The sequence below is a fragment of the Corvus kubaryi genome, unplaced genomic scaffold, assembly GCF_017639235.1.
Source record: "Corvus kubaryi isolate FWS band 111438036 unplaced genomic scaffold, C.kubaryi_AGA036_p1.0 37357, whole genome shotgun sequence".
Taxonomy (NCBI): domain Eukaryota; kingdom Metazoa; phylum Chordata; class Aves; order Passeriformes; family Corvidae; genus Corvus; species Corvus kubaryi.
The window spans coordinates 16927327-16953538 of record NW_024581117.1 but is presented as its reverse complement, the minus strand read 5'-3'; the positions used below and the strand labels follow the sequence as shown (position 1 = coordinate 16953538).

The 26212-nt window shown below is 46.4% G+C and overlaps 1 protein-coding gene across 3 annotated transcripts in view; it reads left to right on the top strand.

The window, feature by feature from the left end:
• The first annotated feature begins 6984 nt into the window (after positions 1 to 6984).
• The window catches only part of SGPL1 (sphingosine-1-phosphate lyase 1), a 31076-nt gene continuing 11848 nt past the window's right edge, over positions 6985 to 26212 (top strand). For 2 of the 3 annotated variants that reach the window (XM_042033550.1, XM_042033552.1), the window contains exons 1-6: positions 6985 to 7129; positions 15671 to 15851; positions 17710 to 17777; positions 19373 to 19520; positions 20835 to 20914; positions 22157 to 22285. In XM_042033550.1, coding sequence (XP_041889484.1) covers positions 7127 to 7129; positions 15671 to 15851; positions 17710 to 17777; positions 19373 to 19520; positions 20835 to 20914; positions 22157 to 22285 — 609 coding nt within the window. In that variant the 5' untranslated portion in view covers positions 6985 to 7126. The remainder of the gene's footprint in view (positions 7130 to 15670; positions 15852 to 17709; positions 17778 to 19372; positions 19521 to 20834; positions 20915 to 22156; positions 22286 to 26212) is intronic. The other variant, XM_042033551.1, reaches the window with a different exon arrangement.

The window sequence follows — 26212 nt, the reverse complement described above, 5'->3', positions numbered from 1 at the left end:
GAAGCAGAGGTTAAATGATTTGCTAAGGAGCTATTTGTTAAAAGCAATGCATACAGCTTGCTCAACACTTATTGTGCCTACCAAAGCAGGATGAGAAGATAGAAGACTATTGATAAAGAGAAATAATCTTAACCAAAGATCCTGTTTTCAACCTAAAACTAACTTAAACCAGCCTTGAAGTTTGGACTTGGGCCAGGGACATAAAGAGCATGCGCAGGGAAGCAAGGTGAAAAGTTCAGAACGAGGAAGACCCTTTACTTCATCAGTGACCCCTGCCCATGACCACCAGACGACACTGCGCAAGCGCAACGTGGATGTAAATGACTTTTGGGCTCATTGTAATATGAGGCGAGGCTAGGCGGGGCTAAGTAATGAATATGTATAGGCGTATTGGGAAACCCAATGAATATGGAACTTGTAACCCGATATATATCAAGCTGAATGCAGCTGTGGGCACGCATGACTTTGGAGGCATTATCCCCCATGTGTCCCAGCACTGAAATAAACATACTTACTTCACTACTTATTCCAGTAGTGGAGCCTTTTCCGCATATCAGGATCCTCCCAGAACCCCTCCAGGACATCCTGGGATGCCTTGGGACCTTCCAGGACCCTCCCAGGAAGCCCAGGAACGCTGGAGGGCTGCTCCCAGACAAAAAGACCAACAGCTCTGGCTGGCCCTGGCCTCCCAGGGGCTGCCTCAGGCTGCCCCCAAGACATTGCGAGTGATGTGCTTTCCTTCCTCTGGAAAAGAGCCATCCTTTGCAGACAGGCAACCCTGGCCAGAAGTGGGATTCAGCCAAAGCAAGTCCAACTAAGAAACACGGGTTTGTTCCATTCAGAAAGTAGTTATAATTCCCCCTTCCCATTTTTTTGTGGAAAGAGGAAAAAGCCCTCCTTTTTTTCAAACTTGACTGCTTTCAGACTTGACTTCTGCATCAGAACATCAATCAATTGGTCCTGCTGGATTGGTCTCCATGACAGGTTTTTCTCTCATAAATATGCAACCTGTAATACCCGTGCACAGGGTAATGCCAACCCCCCACAGGGTCCTGGAGCACTGGAAAATCAAGAATCCATTGGATTTTTCTCTCTCCAGCCCCCTTCCAAGCCAGCCTTTAAAGGAAGGTGTGAGATCTCTGTTTTAGCATGGGCAATGTTGGCCAGGTGATGCTTGGCCTCTCCTGGGAGAGCAGTCACTTTGGCACAGTTTCAAAATTAATCCTGCCACCTGTGAGGAGAAGCGAAGGTACTGTGATTTATTTTTTTTTTTAATTCTTTTGAATAGTGGGAAAACCAATTTCTACCTGGGCTGTGTGATAGACCAAAGAAAAACAGAAATGGGTTCAGGGCCAACCTGCACCCGTTTGTTCTTCTGCCACCATTGTCCCCTCACTCAAATGGCTCCTCTCCCTGCCCTGTGGCTCTTCATCTCCACCCAGATATTCATAGCAAGATATTCCCTTCTACCTGTACTTTTAGCCATATTAAAAAAACCAAGCCCTCTGTTTCCTGGCATTATGTGAAGGTGTGCGTGAAGATTAGCAAAGTTCACAATGATGCATCCAAAGAGGCTCTTTTCAGGGTTGAAGGAACAAATAAGATTTCCTCTCATGCCCTCGAGAGGAAGTTGTTACTTAGAATACATAAATGTGGGTTTTAAGGCTATTTTCCAAAGAGTAATATTTTTCTTGAAGACTGGGGTCACTGGTGTTTGCAGAGGTTTTTATAGTGAGCTCCTTTGGGGTTGTCCTGAACAGCTTTCTTTTGAATGCTTTCTGTGTTGGCAAGCATGCGGGAGGAGGCTTTAAGGAGCCCCTGGGGGAGCATTACCTGGGAGGGGCACAGGATCCTCCGCAGCTCCCTGAGGATGCCATCCCAGCCCGAATACGCAATTCCCAGTGAGGCGTTCCCGTATCCTGTGGTCCCCTTGGGCTGCCACAGCTGTGCCACCCACCAGGAAACTGGGAGAGGGAGATGCTGAGCCAAGTCAGGGAAATCAGGGGAGGTGTGGGAAGGAGTGCCCGGATGCCTCTGCCACCCTGCAAACTCATAGCAGAGCATGAGGGACAGGGCCAGGGTGGCTGTTAGGGCCCCAGGGAGGCGGCGAGGACAGCAGAGGGATGCTCTGGGAACCCTTCGGGATCCTTGAAAGTCAGATCCTGCTGCTGGGCAAGGGATATGGAAAACAGAGCGGGATCAGGAGCACCTGTTACCCCCTCCAACCCCAAAGAGCCCAAGGCAGGAAGTGCTGGGGGAAAGCAACTGAGTGAGACCCCCCCTGCATAGGAGCACGAGGAGCTGTGTGACCCCCAAACCCCCTCTGCTCCCTCTTTTGGGGTCATGGCTTGGGGGGATGGGACAGCAGCCAACCACAGCCTCAAGAAAAGCCCCCCGGACCCTCAATTTCCCCAACCTGAGCAGCTCTTGGCAACTCCTGAGTGGCTTCACCCCCCCCCCCGCCCCGCTCCAGTTCCTCTTGAAGAAGGGGCAGTCAATAACTAACTCATGTAAGCACAAGTTAACTATTGGGAGACAGCAAATGTTAGTTCAGACAGAAGATGTTAATTACAAAGCCTGAGAAGCCGAATTCACCCTAATCTTGTCAAGATAGAGGGGACAAGGATCATCTCAGAGACTGCTGAATCATTCCTCAAAGGACTACGCATTCCCAGGGAGAAAGGTGAAAAGTTCACTGGGAGGATGACTACTGGCCTTCATCAGAAAAGACCCCCGAGGAAGAGGAGAGGTCTTCCTCAGTGCGACCACCAGGACACATAGCGCATGCGTGGCCCATATGCTAATGACTTCCGAGAAATAATTTGTATAACCACACCTGTCCCAGGGAATGTGATGAATATTCATAATTTAACCCTTAATACTGTGTTGTAGAGAGCACCAGGGTGTGTGTGTTTGGAGGAGCGATCCCCACACACCCGGCGCGCCGAATAAAGCAAGTACCCACTTCTCTGACTCTGTCTCTGAAGTGTCTCCTGGCCCGGTTGCGGCGTGATTCACTCTCCCCCAACGATCTGAGGTGGCCCAGAGGACATGACCCCCCAGTACCTGAACCCTGCAGGGGTGGGGAGCTCCCCGCACTCCCCCACTTGCCCTGTCGGTCTATGACCACATAGCCGTCGTCATCCTCATGTGATGGCAGAGCCGGGGAGGCACAGGCTGGGGACACGGGGGTGGTGACACTGGGCTGGGCACACGGGGAAGGGGACAGGAAGTCAAAGCACCTCTGTCTGCTGGCACTGGCCCAGTGTGGTGTGAGCTGGTAGCGGGACCGGAGCTTCCTGCCCCCACCGCAGCCCGACAGCTACTGGGGAGGCTGGCCCTGATGCCCTGGTGAGGGACACCGAGGGGCTGCCGGTGCTGGGGGTTTGTCTCCAGACAAAGGAAAACGGGCATACGGGGCTGCTCCCCACGGGGGAAAGGACAAGGAGCTGGCAGCACGAGTTATTGCAAGAGCAAAACCCCTCCTCAAAAATGGTCAAAATAAAAGATCAAAATGTCCGTCCTCTAAGAGATGATAATCAACAAAGTATCATTGAAAGAGGCATAAAACATCAATAACTGATCCATGAAATGCTAGATATATCTGAAAATGGACAAATCGTTTTGCAGAGCTCACGGCCCAGTTTACCAGCCCTGTGTGTGGAGTGGCACCACCTCAGCGGGAAGCCCTGGGGCCTCACTTCTCCTACCCACTACGTAGGAGCCGTTTATTAAGGTAATTAATAGCTGTTTCACTGTCTTTGAGCTGCCTTGGTTCTCTGCCAGGCACAGGCAACACGGGCTCAGAGGCTGCGGGTGCCGAAGGTGGGATTCAGCCTCCTAAAATTGCGAACCTCCGGGCATTGCTCCCAGACAAAAGCTGCTGGGACCGGCGGCTGTGACTGGCCTTGGGACTCCCGGGGGCTGCCTCTAGACTGCCCCCGACACGGGGGACAAGAGAGGGACACGGGAAGACATGGGGGGGACATGGCGGGGAGCACAGGGGACACGGGCAGGGACACAGTGGACCATCAGTCTCAAGTTCCCCCCCCCTCCGGCTGAATCTTGGATCATCCCAGCACCAAAACACCTCTTAAAATGCCACTTTTTCTTCCTCCCTCTTCTCAATGTTCAGCCCAGAAGTGCAACTTCCCAAGTTATTTTTAGGTTTTATTTGTTTTTTTAGGTCAATTTCTCCCTACATTGCCCGCCTCAGAGAGACTTTCACCGGCTGCGGCTCTGTCCATCCCCGCGGGAGCTGGCGGATCTGTAGGAATTGGGATTTTTCCTGCATTAATGCTGGTTTGTTTTGGGGTGCAATGGAGGCTCAGATCTCAGCAGATTCTCTCTGGCAGATCCAATGCAGCCTCGTGTCACAGTTCTGAGGGTCGATCCCATTACCCTTGAGCATTCCACAGGCTCCAGGTTGCTTCCCAAGGTCCAGCTGGAACCTGCGGGTGTCACCCCTGGGGGTCCCTCGGGAACAGTGGGGTGCTCCCCCTGACCCCCAGCGCTCCCCCTGGCGCTCACCGGTCCTGGTCGAGGCCGGAGCTTTTCTCCCACATCCTGGCTGTCCCGGCCACAGGCACCAAGAGGCCGATCCAGAAGTGCCGTGTGGGTTTCTGCAGGCTTTCAATTAGGAATTCCTGTCCTGGGAAAGGAGAAGTGATGATGCTGTTTTGGTCACCCCAAAACAGGCTCTGTCCTCAGCCCAGAACTGAGCCCCACCCGTGTCCCCCGCACTCTTCCACAGGCAACGGGGGGGTTTGAACATGGTCGGGGGGCTGATCACAGGATTCTGGGAACCCCCTCACCCTTCCATGGGTGCCTCCAGCCCCTCCGGCACCACCAGCCCCCCTGGGTGCAGCCCCAGGTCCATGCCACATCCCCAGCACTATAATTTCCTTCACCAGCTCATCCTGATCCCATGGCACCAGCAGTGCAGACCCCTGATTCTCACAGTCCTCCCAGCTCCTGTTCCAAGGGTTCATCCTGTTGGAAACCCAGTAGCACTTGGTCCTGCCAAGCACCAAGCCCGTGGGGCAGAAATGGCATCCCTCGCTCTCTGCGGACACACGGACGGATCCCAATGCACTGAGGCACCACTGTGGAACCAGAGGGAATCTCCGGCCTCCCTTTTCTGCTAAAAAGAGCATCCAATGTCTAGGCATGCTTCTAAAAACAATCCCATGAGGGCAGTTTGCTTGAGATAAAAGTACTGTCGGCTGGCTTACGCCAGGTGCCATCTTCTGTGAGGAGACAGCTCAGATGGCACAGTGACAGCAGACAAACAGTCACTGCTTGTAACACAGCAAACTACAAATGCCAAGAGCTGATGCTTGTGCATCTTCTTCAAAAGAGTGTAGAGAAAAAAGCGAGGGAGGTTAAGAGCAAAATTTTAAAATGCTGCACCAGGCTCTGTCTAAAAGAGTGTACAGATTTATAAATTCTAAAGCCAGGATGTGTTCTGTAGAGATTAACCAGAAATGGCTTCATATGAATATTTGCTCCTGCTGTCATCTCCCAGGAGAAGGGCAGTTTCTCCAGTGTGTCCTGCAGGTAGCAGAGGCAGCACCCCATGGCACAGTGCGCTGCAATTGCTCCAGGTGTTAATTTTTGGGAAATGAGCCAAATGCTGCTGTGGTATCTGTTGAGTTCACACTTACTGGCAACCAGAGCACCCGCTTGTGTGTTTGCCCTCAAAAGACAGCCTTAGTTGAAGCTCTGCTGTCACTGCACAAGGAACTACTGATGTGAAAAGTTTTCCCTTCTTTTGCTGCTGCCCATCTCTGCCTTTCCCCCCCTGCAACTATTCTGCAACACAATTGCTTCAAAATGTTCCTTTGCATAACCTAAATGCCTTGGGGTGTTCGTCAGGTTTGCCCTCGATGTCTAAAAACCACAGTGCTTGTATGAGGATGGTCCCAATGTTCCACTTGCAGTGTTTGAAACCCAGCCTTTATATCATGAGGTCAAAATTAACCCTAGGGGCCACAGAAACCTTTAACCTCTTAGAACTCTCCTGAACACCTGGGCAGTTTGGCTATTGCCACTCTTCCCACTGATAAGTTTTATGGAATAGCCCCAGGAGTCAGCAGCCTTCAAATCCTTCTCCTTCAAATCAGCTGGTTTTGGTATCCTTGTGGTCTAAGTAAATGTCAGCCCCAGGTGTGGGAAGTTAGACTGATGAGTGGTGGGACAGCCCCAGGTGTGGCCGGTGAAGGTGATGAGGGGTCCCACCTGATTCACGCAGAATAGAGTAGATTTTAATCCATGGATTAAGGGAACTAACAGACTGGATAATGCTATAGTGGCTAGTAGTTCCTGCCTTATATTTTGTGCAGAACAAAAACTCTTCTCAAAAGATATGACAGAGTGGTTTGGGTTAGAAGGGGCCTTAAGGAGTGTCTTGTCCCCACCTTCTGCCATGGGCAGGGACATCTTCCACTAGACCAGGTTGCTCCAAGCCCTGTCCAGCCTGGGCTTGGACACTTCCAGGGATTCCGGGGCAGCCATAGCTTCTCTGGGCAACCTGTGCCAGGGCCTCACCACCCTACATGTATCAATTTCTTCCTGATATTCAATCTACCCTGTCCTCTGTCAGTTGAAAGCCATTCCCCCTTATCCCAAGTCTCTCTTGGAGCTCCATTTAGGCACTGGAAGGGGCTCTGAGATCTCCCCGGGGCCTTTTCTTCTCCAGATGAACACCCTGAGCTCTCTCAGGCCAGATCCAAAGCTGAGGGGCTCCAGCCCCAGATAATTAATAACTAGGGTGGACTTAAAAACTGGGTTTTTTTGGTGGTTTGTTTGTTTGTGGTTTTTGTTTGAGGGTTTTTTGGGGGTTTTTTTGTATTTTAACCAAAAAATACCTCTTTTTTAAGGTTTTTACCGCCTCCTTCCAAGTGAGGGCGCCACTTTCCCGCTGCCCTTCCGCCCTGAGGGGGCGCGGCTTTCCTGCCGCCCCCTCCGCCCTGAGGGGGCGCGGCCAGCGGGGAGCGGCAGGCTCGGGGCGGAGCGCGGCCGCGCCGGGACCCCGCGGGAAGGAGGAGGAGGGAGTAAGGAAGGAAGGAAAGAAAGGAAAGAAAGAAAGAAAGAAGGAAGGAGAGAGCCGGCGGTAGCAGGAGTGATGGTGAGCGGGGAGTGCGAGGCCGGTATGGGGAGAGAGAGAGGGGTGTCCCGTCGCGGCCTGCGAGGTAGCGAGGCCCGGGCCTTGTCCGGCAGGGGCCGGGTGTGGGCTGGGGGATCCCGGTTGGACCTCAGGGGATGCCTGGCCGAGCTCGGCCGCCGGCGGGGTGCAAGGGTGGGTGGTCAGGTCCTCTCTTCGGCCCCCACCCGAGGCTCATACCCTTTACGTAAACGTGTCTCTCTTATTTATGCACTGCTTTACTTATTCCCCACAATTACCTAGTTTTGGGGTAGAGAGGATTAGAAACGGTGTTTTCGCTTGTCTGTGTTTATTTCACTTGGGTGGGGCAGAATGGTATCTTCCTCAGGATTTTGGTGAAGGTGCTGATTTGGCTAAGAGAAATCGTGTTTGCTGCTTAATTATATATTTTTTTAGAGACACTCTTTGCTTATTGGCTATTATTTTTTATCTGGAAGCAAACTTCAGGACTGCTTGGAATATAGCTGGCCCTAGCCCACGTTGGCATGGCATGAATCTTGCAGTTCCTCAAATCTGGAAGGGGTTTTTTGGTTGCTTGGTTGGGATTTTTTCCCTATCAGCAAGGGAAATTGAAATCACAGCTGCTGAGTGATAAACAAAACATTATCTTTGTCTCACTCCTTTGTCCCACTTGGTTACTCCATTCCCAAGAACCCAATTGCTGTTGCTTCTTTCTGCTTTGGTGTGGAGCTGTGTGCTGCCATGGGTAGCCTGGGACAGCACCAAGGGCCTGCACAGCTTGTGTTTGGGTTGCTTTCAGCTGCCAGAATTTGACACTGGGTAAATACTTTGCTAATTGTGCAGGGGGTGGTCTAGACTGGCCTGGGGTTGCTGGAGCCATGCTGTGTGGTGAGGCTGTTCTCACCTCAGTCCCTTCTGTGCCAAAGCTTTGCAAAGAAAATTGCTACTTATTGCACCTGAAGACCTGCTCAGGTCTGCTCTTCTATTCACTAGACTATTCAGAAGCTATTGCATAGGATTCATGGCTTCTGGAAAGCTTAGGAAGTTGGCTTTGTACTTGGGGACTGAGGTTTCCTCTGGAGAAACACTGATACATAACGTTTCTCCTAAACTGTGGTTTCACTTTGCCACCCTTCCTGTGATCTTAGCAAAAGGCAGTGTGGAAATTTTCTTACCTAGACAGAGTAAAATCTTTCTTTTTCCATGTCTTGCTCATGTCCAGTCTACTCAGAACTTCTCATCCTCTTTCTATCCTTAGAAGTTGTGTCTGAAACACTGAGCAGGGAAGGGTCTGCTGAGGTAACGCCTCACTCACTTCCCGCCTTGGATTTCTGCAGCAGTGTTTGGTGGTGTGGAGATAAACCTAATCACAGCATTTATTGCATGTGGTTTGCCTGGTCTGGCAGCAATCACAGCCTTGCTGTGACTCCTGTGGTCAAAGGGATTCAGTAGAGCCCCTTTCTGAGTAATGATTTTGGGGTTCTGCTTGTCTCTTCTTCCAAACACACAACTCTGCCAATAAAAAGATGTCTCCATCTCATCTTCTGCACCAGCTGCTCCCACCACAGAACAGCTAAGGAGGACTTGGGGTGCTGGTGGGTGATGGCTGGCCATACCTGAAACCCCCCGTGCCCTGGGCAGCAGGGTGGGCGGGGGATTCTGCCCCTGCTCAGCTGAGATCCCACCTGCAGAACTGCCTCCGGCTTGGAGGGGCCCAGCACAGGAAGGACGTGGAACTGTTGGAGTGAGTCTGGAGGAGGCATCAGGATGATTAAAGGGATGGAACACCTCTGCTATGAGGAAAGGCTGGGAGGATGGGATTGTTCAGCCTGGAGAAGAGAAGCTTTGGGGTGACCTAATTGTGGCCTCCAGTATCTGAAGGAGCTGAGAAGGTAGGTGGAGAGAGACTCTTTACAAGGGACAAGGGGGAATGGCTTCACACTGACAGAATGTTAGGTTTAGATTAGATATTAGTAAATAATTCCTCCCTGTGAGGGTGGTGAAGCCCTGGCACAGGTTATCCAGAGAAGCTGTAGCTGCCCCTGGATCCCTGGAAGTGTCCAAGGCCAGGTTGGAGGGGCTTGGAGCACCTGGTCTAGTGAAAGGTGTCCCTGCCCATGGCAGGGGGATGGAATGAGATGATCATCATGATCTCTTCTGAACCAAATGAGTCTGTGATTTTACTATTCTATTGCTCCTGTTTTTTGCATCCCAGGCAGTGAAAGGCATTCCCTTTCAAGTACTAGCAGGCCTACTATGTGTTTTAGTCCTGCCCTTAGAGCATGAACTGAGATTTAGGATTCTGCCAATTGATGTAGTAGCAGGTGTTCTGGTCTATTTGCTGTGGTGATTGTGATACAGTTTTCTGTATTAGGAAATATTTGAAATATAGAAATTTGCATGTAAAAGTCATAATCCTTTGTGTTCTGAGCATTTCCTTTGTCTCTCTTTGCTCATCAAGATTTATCCATGCCATATCAGGAAGGGCATGTGACAGATATTGCAGGGGTCGAAGGGTTCTGTGTGTTGGTGTTGATAAGATGATTTTTGAGGATTCTGCCCTATGGTTGGACTTGCCCAAGAGCAGAGCCCTTAATGGATAATAGCAACATTCAGTTTGTGCTGATACTGGGGGCTTTGTCCAAGGCTTGCATAACGCTGCTGGGAAGCTGTGCCAGGGCTTGGTGCTGCCTTTGTTCATGGATGCCTGCTCCCAGTACAATTGCCTTGCTAGGGTTTCCTTCTGGACAGCTTCTGCCAAGACTTCATGTCTTAATGCTGCGGGTGCCTCTGTGTATGCTCTCAAAATATTTCCAAGAAACACCCATTTTATTGTCCAGAAGGCATGCAGTGATCTGAGGCTGAGAGGAGGCCAAGTGGAGGAATGATATGTGTCCAGATGAGCCCCTGCATGCCGGGAACTGGGTGCCTCTTTTACCCTAATTATTGTGGGTGTCAGCAGAGGATGTTTCCTTGCACATTCTTGGAGCTGGTGACCCACAGAGATCCTTGATTAGTTTATGTGCAGCATCCATTGGGTGGATCCTGTTTCTTGTGAGGTCTGTGCTGCCTGGAGTGTGCCTAGATGTTTGCAGAAACTTTTATAAATTGGTTTGCCTAAGTGAGCAAAGTGAACACGACACCTTGTGTGTATTTTGAGTTAAATGAAATTTGAACTTGCACCTGATTTTTGGAGGCCTTTGGGTTCCTGTAAAATCATACATATTTTGAGCCTCCAATCAGCCTTTTCCCATTTTGTTTTGGTAGTTTTACATTCCATCTCCGCAGTGGAAGCTGGAATGCTGTTGATCTTACTCTGACTTGCTGCCTTGTTTGTTTTTGTGCTGAAGCTATAATTAGCCATTGTTTAGCCACTCCTCTTGAACTCTCAGGGCTGGTGGGACAGTATATTCATGCATTCATTTTGCAGACATTGTACATGGCCAAAGAAACCCCCCAAACTGCTGTCATTCTGGAAAAAGAAAAAGTTTCAGTATGGCAGGGGTGGAAATAAATACAAGGCAGATGAAACTAGTGGTATTGGGGACCTGTGGTAAGATGAGCGTGGCCTGAATGTGGTTTTAATTTCACTTAGTTCCGCCCATACATCCGAAAGTTCATGATTTTTGATTTCTGAGAGATCATGCATCCAGTGTCGCTCTGTCTGCCCACATCCTTTGGTCAGGATGGACACCACATGGTCCAAACCTCGAGCTGTAATTAGGAGCTGACTAACAAATATTCCCTGCCTGGTGCTGATGTAAAGATATTTGTCAGGCTGGGGTTGGCAGAGAGGGATGGAGGAACAGAGTCATTACTGGGGTGCGAATCAAAACACTGTAGGCACAGACAGCAATAAGCACCCTCTGAAGAGGCTGGGGTAGTGTTGCTCAATCCCATTCCCGGCTCTCCAGTAGGAAGTTGGCAGGCTGGTGGCTCTGAGTCCAGGACTTCCCTGTGGCCAGGCTGGTTATGCTGGTCAGATGTGCCTTTTGTGGACAGAGCACGTGCAGGCAACAAGGTGTCAGTGAAGGCAGGGCTAATTGAAGCTTTCCTTCTGCTTAGGAGCAGAATAAATAAGCAAAGCTGCCGTGTCCTTGCTGGCTTTCTGTGGTTTGTTTTCAGTCAGGAAGCTTCTACTCGGAAAAACTCGTTGTATTGGAGCAGAGGCCTTAATTACAGTGGAAGTACCGGTATTGCACGTGCTCCCATAATTGGAGCTGACCTAACTTGTGCTGTTGGAGCCATCTCCCTTGGCCTTGATTTGCTGTGTGCTGACTTGTGTGACGGCCACCTCCTGCCTCAGCTCTGGGGACGTGAGGGAAGCTGATGGCAGATACAGACGTTCAGGTTAGGGTGTGGGGAAGTGGTCAGAGAGTCCTTGGTTTGGGAACCGTGTGGATTCAAGTGAAAGCTGAGAATGTGGTATAAACTGACAGAGAGCAGGTTTAAATTGGATATTAGGAAGAAATTCTTCCCTGAGAAGGTGGTGAAACCCTGGCACAGGTTGCCCAGAGAAGCTGTGGCTGCCCCTGGATCCCTGGAAGTGTCCAAGGCCTTGCTGGATGGGGCTTGGAGCCACCTGGTCTAGTGTAAGGTGTCCCTGCCCATGGCAGAAGTTTGGAACAAGATGGTCTTTAAGGTGTCTTCCAGGCCTTTCTGTGATTCTTTGATCTTAGCACTTCCTCTTTCCACAGTCAGCCTCATGGTATTGCATAACATAAACTTTCCTTTAAAAGCGACTTTTATTCTGTGGCCCCATTTTAAACCCACTTTTATAGTTCTTTTGGAGGAAGGAAAGTTCAGCTGATAAAATCTTTCTTCTCATTTTTGTCACAGGTAAACTCAGGCAGTGTTTCCATTTCCACAGAAACAGAAGGCACTTGTAACAAAACTCTGAGGTTCTTCAGTTTATTGCCTTTCTGCTTCTCTCTCGTGCTTTTTTTTTCTTTTAAGCTTTTTTATGTCCTAAAACTCACAGCCGAGGAAATGCTGTTCTGGCAAAAATACAAAATGTGCTCTCATTAGCTTTGGCATTCCTCCCCTCTCCCTCTTCTATCATCTCGGACAGAAGAGCATTACTGCAGTTAATTTGTGCTCTTTTGTAGTGGTGTAAGGGCTATCCCTGGAACCAGCTCAGCTAGCTAATGGCTTTTAGAAATAAAGTACAAAGGATGTATTCCTAATCTGTGCAGCTAAAAATTCAATATGTAAACTGCTTAGGTAGCTGAGTGCATTATGTCAGTACAAATGAGCACTGCAAGTCCTAATGATAGCAATTAGTATTTTATCTGATACCTGGGTCTGTCTTACTGCTCTGCGAATTAAAAACAAATCCTCCAGTGGAGATTTTTTTTTTCTCCCCGCTCTTTAGTGTGCTAATAAGTTGGGTTATTAAACTGCTTCTGAAATAATCCTGTGTCTTGTGAAGCTTTTGTGTGGGGAGGGTTCTCTTACAGAAATAAAACCAGCTTATCTACTCTCTTCTAACGGGAAGGGAAACCTTTAATTTTTGATGCCTTCAAAAATAAGCAGGTTATTGTCTTACATGAAATTCTGTTCTGTAGACAGGTTTAAAATCAGGTCAGCCTGTTGTCTTTAGCCCAGCTGGGGAAGCAGTAAGAGTTTTTCACTCTGAGCAGCATCTCCAGGGCTGCAGGGGAAGGGATTCCGATGGCTGGGCTACACAGAAGCTGTTTATTCCCCCTGCCTCTTCCCTGTAAAATGAAGAAGTGGTATGGGACTGCAATCGTAGAGAATCCCAGAATGGTTTGGGTTGGAAGGGACCTTAAAGATCATCCAGTCCCACCTCGTGCTATCAGCAGGGACACCTTCCACTAGACCAGGTTGCTCCAAGCCCTGTCCAACCTGGCCTTGAACACTTCCAGGAATAGGACAGCCACAGCTTCTCTGGGCCTCACCACCCCCACAGGGAAGGATTCCTTCCTGATAACCCATCTAACCCTTCCCTCCATCAGTGTGAAGCAACACCCCCTTGTCTTGTCACTCTGCCCATGTAAAAAGTTATTCTTCCTCTTTTTTTTATAAGCTCTCTTTTAACCCAGCATGTTCTTGGGTGTAATAAAAACATTTGGATGCAACCTTCTAAATGCCCTGTGGTTTCTGTGGAATTAAGTGAATAATTCAGAAAGTAAAGATCTCTCATGTCTTGCTGGATACTTTCAGGGAAAGGAGCACATGGGAAAAATGGAGTGCATGGTTAGCCAGCGATCTGAGAAATTGTAATTCACTACTAACTCATCTTCCATGCCAGTTTTCACTGGGATTTTTAATCCCAGTTGTTAATATCCTCCTAAAATGATCAACCTCGTCCTTCAAACTTCTCCAAGTATGAAATGAGTGAAGAAGGAAAGTGAGAAATACAGAGAAAACTTTACCTGGTCAAACTGTATCACTTGCAGATTGATTTCAGGTTGGGTTTTTTTAAAGCTTTCGAAAGGGGAAGAAATTCTTCCATGTCTTAGAATGCACATAATGAAAATCTTCTGTTATTTGTTCAAAACTTGGATATACCACTGAGTTCCTGTATGTCAGTGCTTAGAGGTTTCAGTGACAACAAAATGTGCAGTCAGCTGGGATCTTCTGTCCAGAGCTTTCTCCAAGAGTGAGGTCAATTGCTTGCCAGATTTATTTATTTTAACTTGGCCGTTGACTGGAGTGACTTCTGTTAAGAAGGTCATGTTCCATTTTGAGTCAGGGCTTACAGCATTCTCCATCTTCAGGGGAAAAAAAAGCACAGCCCACTTTATATTTGATGCTGCAGCTTGCCATGAGTTGAGAACAGCTATTAAGACACCAGCCCATTAGTGGCTCTATTTCCATCCTTTAAGCACAGTTCCAAAACTGAATGATATCCTAGCATTTCCTCCTAGGCAAAGAATCAAAGTCATTGTTGCTGGTTAAACGAGCATTTCCAGGGATTTGCCAGTGAAGATTGTGCAAACTCGCTGAAACTTAAGTACCACCTCTGGTTAGCTGGAAAAGGTGGCTCTTCCCTTAAATTCTGAGGTTAAATCAGCTGTGTGCTTAGTGGCTTGGAGGACTGGGCATTCATTAGTTGGGACATTGCCTAATTGCAGTGGTTTGTGGGGCCCCCGTGTTTTGGAGGCTGAAGTGGCTCTGGTGTATTTTTTAATTGCCCTTTGCCAAGTGAATAGGTGCTAATTTGCATTCTCAGAGCTGAGTGCTGCCTGCTTTTGCTGAATTCAGTCCCTTCAGTGTCCCTTCAGCCTGTGCTAGGACATGGATCTAAACCCTTCTCTGTTAAGGGTAAATGCTGTTAATTCTGCTGGAATTTATGTTTGGCTTGCTTAAATACTTTCAAACTCTGCCATGTTATATGCATTTTACTGCTTTTCCAAAGTAGTGAGTGTTCATTAGTGTTGCTTTTTGAAAAGAAAACCTGCCTTCCTCCTTTGATTATTTGGAAAAACTTGGCTTTTTTTTAGACTGTTAGTAGCCTATCCAGTTGTGTTGGAATGACATGTTACCCCCTAAAAAAAAGCTGATTAAATGCTCCTTCTGTTGTTGGCTTGACCCAGAAGTGAGACTTGTGAAGGGTCCTGAGAAGCAAAGTTTTAGCAGTTTTTTATTTAGTGGTTTACTGAAAATTTGCTCTGTTCCTATCTGAAGTCAAACAGCACAGGAATCAAGGATTTATTCCTTCCAAGGTTTAGTTACAAATCTTTTGAAAGGCCCCGCGTACTTTCCCTGTTGTTTGCGGGGTGAAGATCTCCCCAGTAAAACTGGGCAAAACTGGGCTGGATGGCTGGTCAAAAGGGAGGAGGGATTTGGAAGAGGGCTCTGTTCTTGCTTATTCTGCTTATCTCTAGAAACCTTTTCGCAGAGAATTGGATGGAAGACCCCTGTTTAGGGGGAAATGTCCTTTTTCTTCTGTGTACATCCAGTTTCCTTGCCCTGTTCTGATGCTCTTGAAGAGCATCTGGTTTGAAGCTATTGATTAGGAACTTGGGCTGTGTCCCGACAGTAATTCCTGGTTTGACATTGTAATTGTTCTTGCATCACCATTTTCTGGAGGTTATTTTGGCAGCAGCAGTGTTTTCCTCTCCTGTCCTCCCTTGGTGTGTAATGTGCTAATTAGATCTTTAACTTAAAGACTTGCTAAGTGCTTCCATCTTCATTAAAAATCCAGCCCAAGTTACTTAATAGACCTGTTTTTGTGGTACCTTCACTCACTACTTGATAATTCCTTAGAAAAAAATTAACACAGTTACTTCTCTTGGGCAGTGGTAAGATCTGGTGGTGGTTCTTGAAGCTCTGCAGAGAACCTTACTTTGCTCATCTGCTCTTGGTGCTTCTCTCTCAATATTTGAAGTTTCTCAAGGTGTGTATTTTTATCTGTGACTCGACTGGAAGTGTATGAAAACTATCTCCTACCTGTTGTATTTGTAGGAGTTAAGGAAAGCATGGGGTCTGCATACTGAAAAAGCACCTTTTTAATCAACAGTAGGCTTTTTGATGCCCTACTTGTTTTCATTTGTGTTTTCCTCAATATCCTTCCAGTTTTCCTTTGCACAGGATGCCATTATTCCCTACAAGGAAATCCTTCAGATGTATTGGGAGAAAGTCACAGGCTTTGTGAATGCCCGGTGTGATGGACTTGAACCCTGGCAGCTCATTGGGTTGACCTTTTCTTCCACCCTTCTAAGTGTGTGGCTGCGTGGCTTCCTCTGCCAGCCTGAGAGTAAGTATTTGAAATAGGGGATTTTCTTACCTCGGGAGGGAGGGGAGGTGGGCCTGAGTTGTTCCTGGACAGTGGAAGGAAAGAGGGTGGAACAAGGCCAAACACTTGTTAAAATAGGCTTTCTGCTGTCACCTAATATGTACCAAACTCTCATCTAAATTAAGGTCAAGGCTTGTCTGGTAAATGAAGCTCCCCTGTTCCTTCAGAGAGTGCATGGAATGTGCTTCTGTCTCCTTCCCTTTCCCTTGTTTCCCTTTTTACTTTGGCTAAACCATTTTCTTGTCACAAGACTCTTTTCTTGCCCAAACCCTGGGGAGATTTATGGAGAGCTGGTCTCCTGTGGGCTTTGTCACTGCTGCAAAGCATCTGGATAACAACACTTGATTGTTTCCCTTCCTGCTGGGGGAGGAGACGTGGTCTTGGTTCTGTGTTGGGGGCACATTTCATCCTCAGCGTTCAAGGTAATTGCATGTGATGGTGGGAGGATATTTTCTTCTTTTAATTTTTTTTTTTTTGTATTTCTGGAGTATCTTCCTGTTTTGAGTGGTTTCTGATACTGGCAGCTCTGTAGTGGAGCTGAACTCTGTAGAACCTGCAGTTTTCTCTGGTCATGAGATGGCCTGAGGTCCCTGCCATGCCCTCAGAGGTGCTTTTCAGTTCCCACAGGCCTTAGGGTTACACTCCGGTGGCAGCTTGTTAAAAATAGCCACGTTTTTAACTTGATGTCTCCTCCTGTGTCGCTGTTTCTCAAGAGCCTTTTCTCTGTAGAGCTGGGAGTAGCTTAACAGTGGGAATGTCTGTAAGGAACAAATTGGTATGAAACTTTTGTTCAGGACACTTATCTTACTGGCTAGTATTTGTACTGTTGCACAATGTATTTTTTTAAAGTATTGACTACTCTTAGAAGTTCTGATTAGATTGTCAGAATTTTTCAGGAGTTTGCAGTCTTTTCTTGCTGTGAAAATTATTAATGAAACTGTGCACACTAAGATGTGCAACAGAAATGTTATTATCAGAGCACTAACGAGTATTTGCTACAGAATGAGCTAATTAGTGTCCTTGGGTAGCTTTTCCGGTTGTATATATGAAGTGAAATATATATGAAGTGGGAGGGAAAGTGTAGATAAAATTGCGAAGTCTTAAAATGGTTGATTTTTAAACTCAGTTATTTTTTGGTGTGTCCTGTAACTGCTGGTGTGCAAGTAGGACTGGGAAGGCATTTTCGGTGGCTATAAAGCATCTGTGTCATCCTGATTTTGTTTCTGCCTTTAGAGCTACCCAAGGATTTTTCCAGTGCTTGTCATCAGTGGCTTCTCTCATTTGAGTCTTTGGGCTGTGGTAGAATTTCTGCTCTTTCCTCCATCCACCCCCCTTCCCTGAGTCACTTCCTGGTGCATCAAATGGGGCAAATTCACGTCGTGTTGTGGCTGACATTATCATAAATGTCCCTGTTCCCTCCCTTGGTCTGGGAGCCTGTTTCACACTGCCGTTCTTGTTCTCTAGTAACTATTCTGGTTTGAAGAGGAAGGAAATGATAGTAATTCCTTACCTTTAGCAAACCCTGAAAGAATTCTTTTTCTTGTAAAATTCCACACATGGGTGCGAATTCCCAGGTAAGTAAGGAAGCAGGTCAAATAACTCATTCCTGTAGATGGCTGCTGTTCTGCAGTCCAGATGTTTCCATGGCATGGTCCATCCCTGAAAACCTTGCTCTTGGATTCACGAATCTGTCTCACTATGTCCCCTGGGTCACTGTGTTATTTCAGCTTGGGTCAGGAATGCTGAGCTTGATCATGAGCTGCATCAGAAGTTTCTTTTATTTTGTTTCTTAGGTTCATTTTTGCCTTTTGTTTTTCAGGTTTGACATCCCGAACTAAAAAACAGTTCTTTAAACTGCTGAGAAAAATGCCATTTGTTGGGGCTATAGTAAGTATTTGAACAACTACTTAGAGGATTATTCCAGGTCCTTGTTTCAACTCTCTTGGAGAATATACAGTTCTGTGCATCTTCATTGTCAGGTCACTATGATCCTAGTGGTCCAAGAATATAGATCTGGAATGTCTTCTGCTGCCTCCTGGTTTAATGATAGATACAATTTCTACCCAATCTTTTTGTATCACTCTCAGAAAAAAGGGAATGCTGCCTTTTTAACTTTTGAGCTATTTATATCAACCAAGAATGAGCGAATTCTCCAGTAATGTTTTCTCATTGTTAGATTTTAAGAAAATAATTTTATTTCTGGAAGAAGAGACAGAATTGAACTGGAGCTGTTCTTCTGAAACACTGTGAAGTGTGAGATAGCCAAGGGTTTGTTGTGCAACATGGAAGGGTATTTATTTTAACCAAGCAACTGGCCATAATGAGTTTAGGGCTCAGATAACAATTAGCAAAAGTTAGCAGAAGGATATCAGCACTTTGTGTAATCATTAAAATGACAAACGAGCTGTAGTGTTTGGGAGCTGCTTTTTTTTTGCTTTTGCATAAAAACTTGAAAGCACGACTGTAAGCTTATTTTAGCACGTTAACGACTCTGGGATGAAGAAATGCACAGCTGGGTTTCTTTTACCTCGTAAACGATGGTATCACACTTGATTGCACTTCCTGCTGCTTGTTGTGCTGGTGTATCTATGCATTGATTCTGGGGGTCAGATCTGTTCCAGGCAGTTTTGTCCAAAGAGAGTAGCACAGACGAATTTTTTTCCTTTTGCTGTGGACATGGAAGGAGTCATCCAATTCCTCCCACATTCCTCTGGAAGGGATTAAATTCCTTCCCTGTCCTGTTAGGTGCCCCAGCTTTCACCTCCTAAACTGAGTAGCCCTTGATCAGACAAATTCTCTTCTGCTTATTTTTGCCTGCCGGTTAGAAAAGGACACTTTAATCCCTATTGTTCCCTATTTAATCCCTATATCCCTTCTCAGGGCTAACACTGCTCCCCTGTGCCAGGGCACTCCTGCTGTGTCCTATCTGTGTCCTCTTTCTGCTCTTTGATAGGCTGATACCTGATAACTTATCAGTTGCTCACAAGAGGCCTTGACTTTGAGGCATTCCAATGTCCAAAAGTCAATATCCCAACACCTGTGTTGCTTGGAAAAAGAATCTTTACTTTGGTATGTGTTGTGAGAAGAAGTCTGGGGTTTCCTGAGTGCAAGATGTAGGTGGGAAGAAAGAAATCTCTGAACTGTGTCTGTGTGGAGATTTCTTTATTGTGTCTCTGTTTTCATGAGTTTCTAAACTGTGCGTATGGTGGTAGAGGAGGCAAGGTACAAACCAATGCATCTGAAGACCCCTACAAATTAAACCGTGACTTAAAAAGGTTTTCTGGATAAAAATGTAGGTTGTTTTCTTTGAGTTTTATTTTCTCAAGCACTAAGGAAAGTTGTCAAAGCTCCCAGTGGAGCAGTTCCTGTCTGTTCCATCAACACCACTGATGTAGGCAGCGGGTCCTGTCCTGCACACACTCAACTATTATTTAGAATTTGACCAGTGCCATTGTTTGATAAGCTTTCTTCTTTCTTTTTAGATTCAAAAGAAGATCGATGAAGCCTTGAATGATGTCACTTCCAGTTTATCCTTCCTGAAAGATGAAAAGGATTATATCAAAGCACTGCCAGAGCAAGGCATGAGCCAGCCTGAAGTGCTGCAGAAGATGAAAGAGTACAGCTCAAAAGGTGAGTCTGTACTGCAGCAGAGGTGGGTCTGCTCAGACGACAAACATGACACTTCCTTTCTTAAATGAGTCCCAGGGACTCCTGCTCATGGTTTCAGCTTAAATATTTTGTCCCCTTGCAAATTTTTGTCTGTTTTCCTTCTAGACGTGACTGAGATCCATGAGTTCAAATACTGTGTTCAGGTATCTACATTGAAATTCTGTTCCTTCCCCAGGAATTCTAGGCTGATGGAGAGATGGGAGAGCTGAGGAGAAGAGAAACATGGAGGGAGTTCTCTTTTTGGATTGCATTTCTCTGCAGTTACCTTGATGTTTGACTTTTACCAGAAATGCATTTTCCATTAAGCCCCAGAAAACATTCACAAGCAACTTCCAAGTAGGATTGTTAGGGAATTTCCAAGACTATGACCTCAATTAGAGGAGCAATTGTTTGTTCTTTGAAAAAGCCTTTTAAGGAAGAGTCATGATGATGTTCTTCTGGCTTGAGTCCACTCAAGCAGTGTCTGACACTTAATTTGAGTTGCCTCTCTCATGTAAATATGTTCCCCCTGATTTGTGTACCTGTTACTCCTAATGAGCAAATGTGGGTGACTTCCTGTCTAGAGGAGAAGATATGACTGCCCTGCTGCTATCCCAAATTTGAGAAATGCCTTGAATTTTCTGCTAGAACAGTGCATCTGCTTCAAATTCTGAAACAAACAATTTCATAGTTGAGTATCCTGGAACAACTTCCTTCTTTTCTACTGCTGTGTATTGCTAATGTTTCTTCTGTCTGTGTTTTCTCTTAAGTTACTGTTTCCTTCCTTCACTGGGTTCTTTTTTTCTTCTCTTAAGGCCCCATTGAATTCTCCACTCCCCTTTAGAAGTTGCCTGGAAATACCTGTTTAGGTGAAATTTAATTGAGGTGCCAGCACTGTGGATTTTAGCAGTGCAAACTTGGCCTTTCCATCTCTTCTCAGCTTACAGTGGTGGTGGGTGCTCTTTGAAGGTGGCTTTAATTTAGTGTCCAGTTGGTTGAACAGCAGTTTGGGGAGACTGATGGGGATTAAGCGGATTACATATTAATGTAACTGCTTGCTGCAGCTACATGTTGCTTATGTGCTGACTCTTTAGTCATCATTTACTTGCTGTTTGCTAAGTTCACACGATGCCAGAGGCTCAACTTCACACACAGCTTGTTCCTGGGCCACAAAACTCAGGGAAATCTCAACAGCTGAGTCCTCCTCTACATAACTGAGGTGATTTTCTGTGTGCTTTTCCACACTGGCTGGGAATGGCTGTGTTTGTGAGCAGTGTGCTCTTCCCTCTCTTCCAGGAGATGTACGCTGGCAGGATGGGAAAGTCTCCGGGACTGTGTACAGTGGTGAAGAGAAACTCACCCAACTGCTGGTGAAGGTAAAGTGCAAGGAGGCCAAATTTGCATCTTCGGGGTGACCAGAAACTCTTCAGAGCTCTTCCAGCATCCCAAAATAAATAGAGAAGATCTAAAACTTAAGTCTGGGAAGGGGAATTAGTGGCAATTTGGGCAGCGTAACGCTGGCCATGTAACTGTCCATGTGAAAACACCTCGTAGAGATAACTGGTATCCAATCAGATGAGGTGCTGTTTTGAGTGAGAAAGTAAGTAGTAATTACAAATGAACTGGAGGCCGGTACTGAAACAACTGTCACTGAGCGGAACTAAACCCCTCTTGGTTTAAGCAAAAGAAAAGCATTGTGAAATGTTTTTTTGGCGTGGCTGTGTGGTCCAAATTATAAACAATGGAGCAGTGGCACGCTTCAGTGGTGTCTTTGTGAGGTCTGTTTACCTGCTCAGAAACTTGTCCCTTTGGGGAGGCTGGAAAATAACCTAAACAGTCTAAAGGTTTGTTTTCAAGTACATCTCCTTCCATAGTTGTTTTGCTAGAAAGGGAAGTCTGGCCCTCTTGCTCCTGGGAACAGCTTTTGTAGCAGCTGTAATGGGCTCTGTTTGGTGGTTGCTACTGCTGTTTTCCTCCTCATGTTGACATTTTCTGTGCCGCTTTTGGGGAAACAAAGCTCAGAGCAGCCTTTCTGGAGGGGCCTTGGCTTGGATCACTTTGTGGAAACATTCCCTTTGTTTGTGCTGATTATTCACTGGTTTGTTTTGCTGTATTTTATTTAACATCCCTGCAGGAGGTTGGGACTGGCCTGTTCCAGCCTTGAATCCACAGTTGTGGAATGAGCAGAAATACTGTTTTCCACAGCTACTTTTGTTGTGGTGTGGGTGGGCATTTGTGCTTTTCTACCAGCTTTAGAACCTCTCTTTAACAGTAAACTTGAGAACAAGTTCTGCAAAGTCACTTTTTTTGCTTGTTTTGTGTAAAGCAATTGCAGGATGTATGCTGTATTCTTTTTTAAAAACACCAAAATTGTTAAATCTGTTCTTACAAGATTGTTGTGCTGTAGAATCATTCCAGAGGTCTGAATGCCTTAGAAAAACTTTTTTTTATTTTACTCCTCAGCTACAGCTTCCCAGCTTGTGGTATCTACCTGCAGGAGTAGTTAAGTTCTGTAGTGTTCTTATGATAAAATGCAGCTAATTTGCTTCTACAGTGCACATGGGGTGTTCTCAAAGCCTCATCTGCAAGTCTTAACTTTCTCTCTTTGTTTTCTGAAGGTGTATGAAGAGTTTGCCTGGAGTAATCCTCTCCATCCAGATATATTCCCTGGTCTGAGGAAGATGGAAGCAGAAGTAGTGAGGATTGCCTGTACGCTCTTCCACGGGGGCCCCAACTCTTGTGGTGCTGTAAGTAGCCTGTCTTTGACTGCCTCCTGAACATTTTGGGTATTTTTGACTTTGATAAGTGCAAATCCATCTTGTGCTCTCCAGAGGAGACTGAGGTTAAGCTCATTCTGGTGTATTTCATGCCAGCTGTGTGTAGGTTGCTTAATTCCTCTTCTTGGTGAAGCTTTATGAGAAACAATTTAACTCAGAGAAACAGTTGTGTAAACAAGACTTCAGCTTTTTTCCCCCACTCTTAAGTGACACATCTGCTTGATGGCAATTAGAAAAGAAAAATGCAGCCTGGCTAGTTGTCAGTGGGGAGTTTTGAACAGAGAAGTGTCACTCTGAGAAGCTCCCCTCAGTTTTGGTCTCTGAGCCAGAAATCTGTGAGCCTGCCAGATTGCTAAGCTCAAAGGCAAGGCCAGCTGGCTGGCCGGCTACTCACCAACAAGCAGGCATGGCATATATTGTCAGCTGTCCAGCTGGAAAGCTGCGTTTCCAGGCTTATGTCGCCTTCCAGTGCAAACCAGTTTTACAGCCTCGATAAAATTCTCAGCAAGAGTCCAAATGTGTGTTTTTAAACTGATGGTTTCAGTGTTGGAAGGCAGTGTTGACACAAGAGCTTATGAGCTGAACTGGCCTTGAGTGGGCTTTCCCTGTCAGCTGGAGGCTTGGTCGTGTTAAGGAGTTGAGTACTGGAGTAGCCTTATAGAAGGTGTGGTTGGGATCAGACTCCCAGTAGGGTTGAAGATGAAGCTTGACTCTGTGGGAGTGCAAAATGTGATTGTCTTTGATAGGAGGAGGTGACACCCTCTGACCTGACTTTTCTTCTCAGGACTGTATTCCCTGTACCACCCTCAAGTTTAGAGGAGGAAAGTGCCTCTTCGCTTATAAGAAACATTTCACCTCACCTCAGCTCCTTCCTGGCTTGCAGTGCTGAGAACACGAGGGAAATTATCCCTGGAGTGGGGCAGGCACTGGGCATAAGGCTGTTGGAACTTGTTTCTATCAGCAGTTGGGACATCAGCTGATACAACAGGTGGAGAGCTGTGCGACTCTGATGGGTGCTTGGGAAACTTTGCTTGCTGAAGCCTGCACCAGGGGGCCTTCGGGTTTTGTTACATAAAATGCATTGTAAAAGTGTCAACCTTGGCCCTGGGTGCTTCCCACTGAAATGGGAAAGTGGAATTGCCTAAGAGAAGGTCAGAACGAGTATAAAACTGCCACAGGCAAAGTGAGATCTGCACAGCTATACTCCGGGGAATTCTGCTTTTTCCTCTGTCCTCCTCTCCCTCCCGAGGATGGTGCTGCAAAGCAAAGGGGGAAGTGCACAACCTGCTGTGGGATTCTGTCCTAACTGCTTGAACACAGCCCAGTTTGCAAGGAGAAGGGGAGGGCTGGAAAGTTGATCATTTGGAAACAGAAGATTAATTGCACCCCTGTAATTATCATGTCCAAATGAGTGTTTCCAGTAGACTTTTTGTCTTCCTCCCACTGCTCTTCCTGACTATAAAGTGCCCAGAGCTGCTGATCAGTGATGGAGAGATGTGGGTGGGTGTATGGAGGTCACATGCTCTTTAAGTAGTAGGACTCAAAGACTTCTCTTATTTTCTTTTTTTTTTTTCCCCAGAACTGAATTAACATTTCAAAATAATTTCTGGAGGCTTGGACAATTACAAAGTCATTTAACAAGAGCATTTTTTCAAACTGGTGATTTGATTTCTGTCTTAGGAAGGCCCTGCTGTAGCTTGGTGGCTCAGAGTGCTGCAGTTATACTTCTATAACCGGTGAGGCTGTAAAGCAGAGAGGTTTTAATGCTAAACCAGAGAAGGTGCAATGCTCTGAGTTATCTTTATCTTTAAACTAATCTGTCCAAGAGGGCCTGCTGGCTCCTTCTACTTAGAAGGCCTCTGGTTCACTTGATTCGACTTTTGCAGTGTTGAAATTTAGAACAACTGCTTTTTTTCCCCCAAAATTCCTCACTGCCACCTCTGAGAAGCAGAGTGTCATAGTGCCAGGCCCCTGTCCACTGGATTTACTCACCTGATTTAAGCAGCAGGGACTGCTTGGCTAATTTGTTGGTGCGTGGTGGTGGTCCCTGAAGGCAGATGGAACTTGTTGGTGTTTCTGGAGAGGGTGTCTGCTTCTGTGCTGCATGGAAAGCACAAAAAAGTTTCTGTCTGGACTTCTCAGTGAGGCAGTTTCACTTCCTTTGTGCTCTGGTTTCCACAGCACTTTGCAGAACAGCACTTTGTGGGAGCAATATTCTGCTGCTCAGTCTGGGAAAAGCAGCCCAGTGACACATCCATGCTGTTCCCAAGGTTTTCGGCAGCCTGGGATCTCTGTGTGGTCCTGCCCTGTGTCATGTGGACACCTCCCTCAGCAGGATCTCTGGGGAGCTTCCTCTTTGAAGGTTTTTGGTGCGTTTCATAAACGCTAAAATGAAACCTGTCTTTTTTACATTTCTGAATGTTAGATGAGCAGCTTGCATTATTTACAGGAGTTACCTTTAGCTGAGCCATGTAGGCTGTAATTCTCCTTTGTTTAAACATGGGCATAAAAGCTCTAACAATGCCCTGGTGGTTGGGGGCGGTTCAGACATGCCTTTGCCTTAAATTGCTCTGGGATGTTTCAGGTTTTTAAGCAGTTTTAGACAGACTCATTTTCAGCAGTAGATGGATGCTTCCTATTTCTCACTAATTACTACTGTTGTTCTTACTTTTAATTGTGTTATGCAAGAGCAAAAAGACAGGAATTGGTGAGTTTGGGCACCTAGAAGATTCTAATCACATTCTTGAAATGATTTGGAAGGACTAATTAAGCTCAGCACACAGAAGAGGAACAAGGGAGTTTGTTCTTGTCTGATGTGTGCATGTGTTCATGTTCACAAGGTGCTTTGTTTTGCAGTGTTGGCTCTGTGGATTTCCCCTGTAATGTGGGGAGAAATCACCATTTTTATGCAAGCTTCAGTATTTTTTTTTTAAGTAGCTTTCTGAACTTTAAAAAGAAAGGGCAGCTTTGAAGTGCAGGGAAAACTTCTGTGTGTGGGTGACGTATGTATTTGATGTGGATCTCTCTGAATTCTTCTTCCACTTATTCTACAGCTGAGGACAGGAGAGAGAAGGCAAAATCACCAGATGCAAGCCTAAACCTCCTGTAGAAACTCGTTTTGTCTCTTCTCCCAAAATTCTGGGGCTTCCAAACTTTGTTGCACGTTTGAAGTAGGGAAATGAGAGTGATGTGTCTTGAGGGGGTCTTAAGCTGTGCAGATCTGTCAGATTTTATCTGTAGTGATGAGCAGGTTACCTTGAGAGACATAAGCTGTGGAATTTACAACCTGCAGGTTTCCAGGGGTTTTATGGGAGGCTGCCGCAACGTTATGATTGTGCAGTGGATTGTGGTGGGATTTTTTTACTCTGTTACCCTAGAAATAAGTTGTAGTTTGCTTTTTTTTATTCGTGGGGTAGTTCAGCTCAGTGAAACTTTCTGTCAGCTTTGTCTCCAGGGTCTGAATGGACATGTTTATTCAGGAGAAAATGGAAACAAAACTTCAGAGACCATGAACCAAAGTGGTTCGTTAATGTCTGACAGTTTGACAGTGACATGGTGTCTTGGTTTGAAAGACAGGCATCTGCCAAGAAGGCAGGAGCCTCCCTTGAAATGAAAAATGCAACCCCCTTCCCTCCAAATTATTACAATTTTGAAATTAAGGGGCTTTCAGGCAAAAATATGAGGAATAGGAATATATATATATGTATGGATAAACAGGCAAACAGCAATATCTATGGCAGTAACAGCAAACAACCACAAACCCAGTCCCAGCCTTCTTGGCTGTCAGGCCCTTTCCCCTTGGGTGCAGTTCCGCTCGCAGCCGGCAGGGGCGCTGGCAGCTCCCGGTGAGCAGGGCGCGTGCGATGGTTCCCCCGCGGCTGCAGGGGGCGTTCCAGA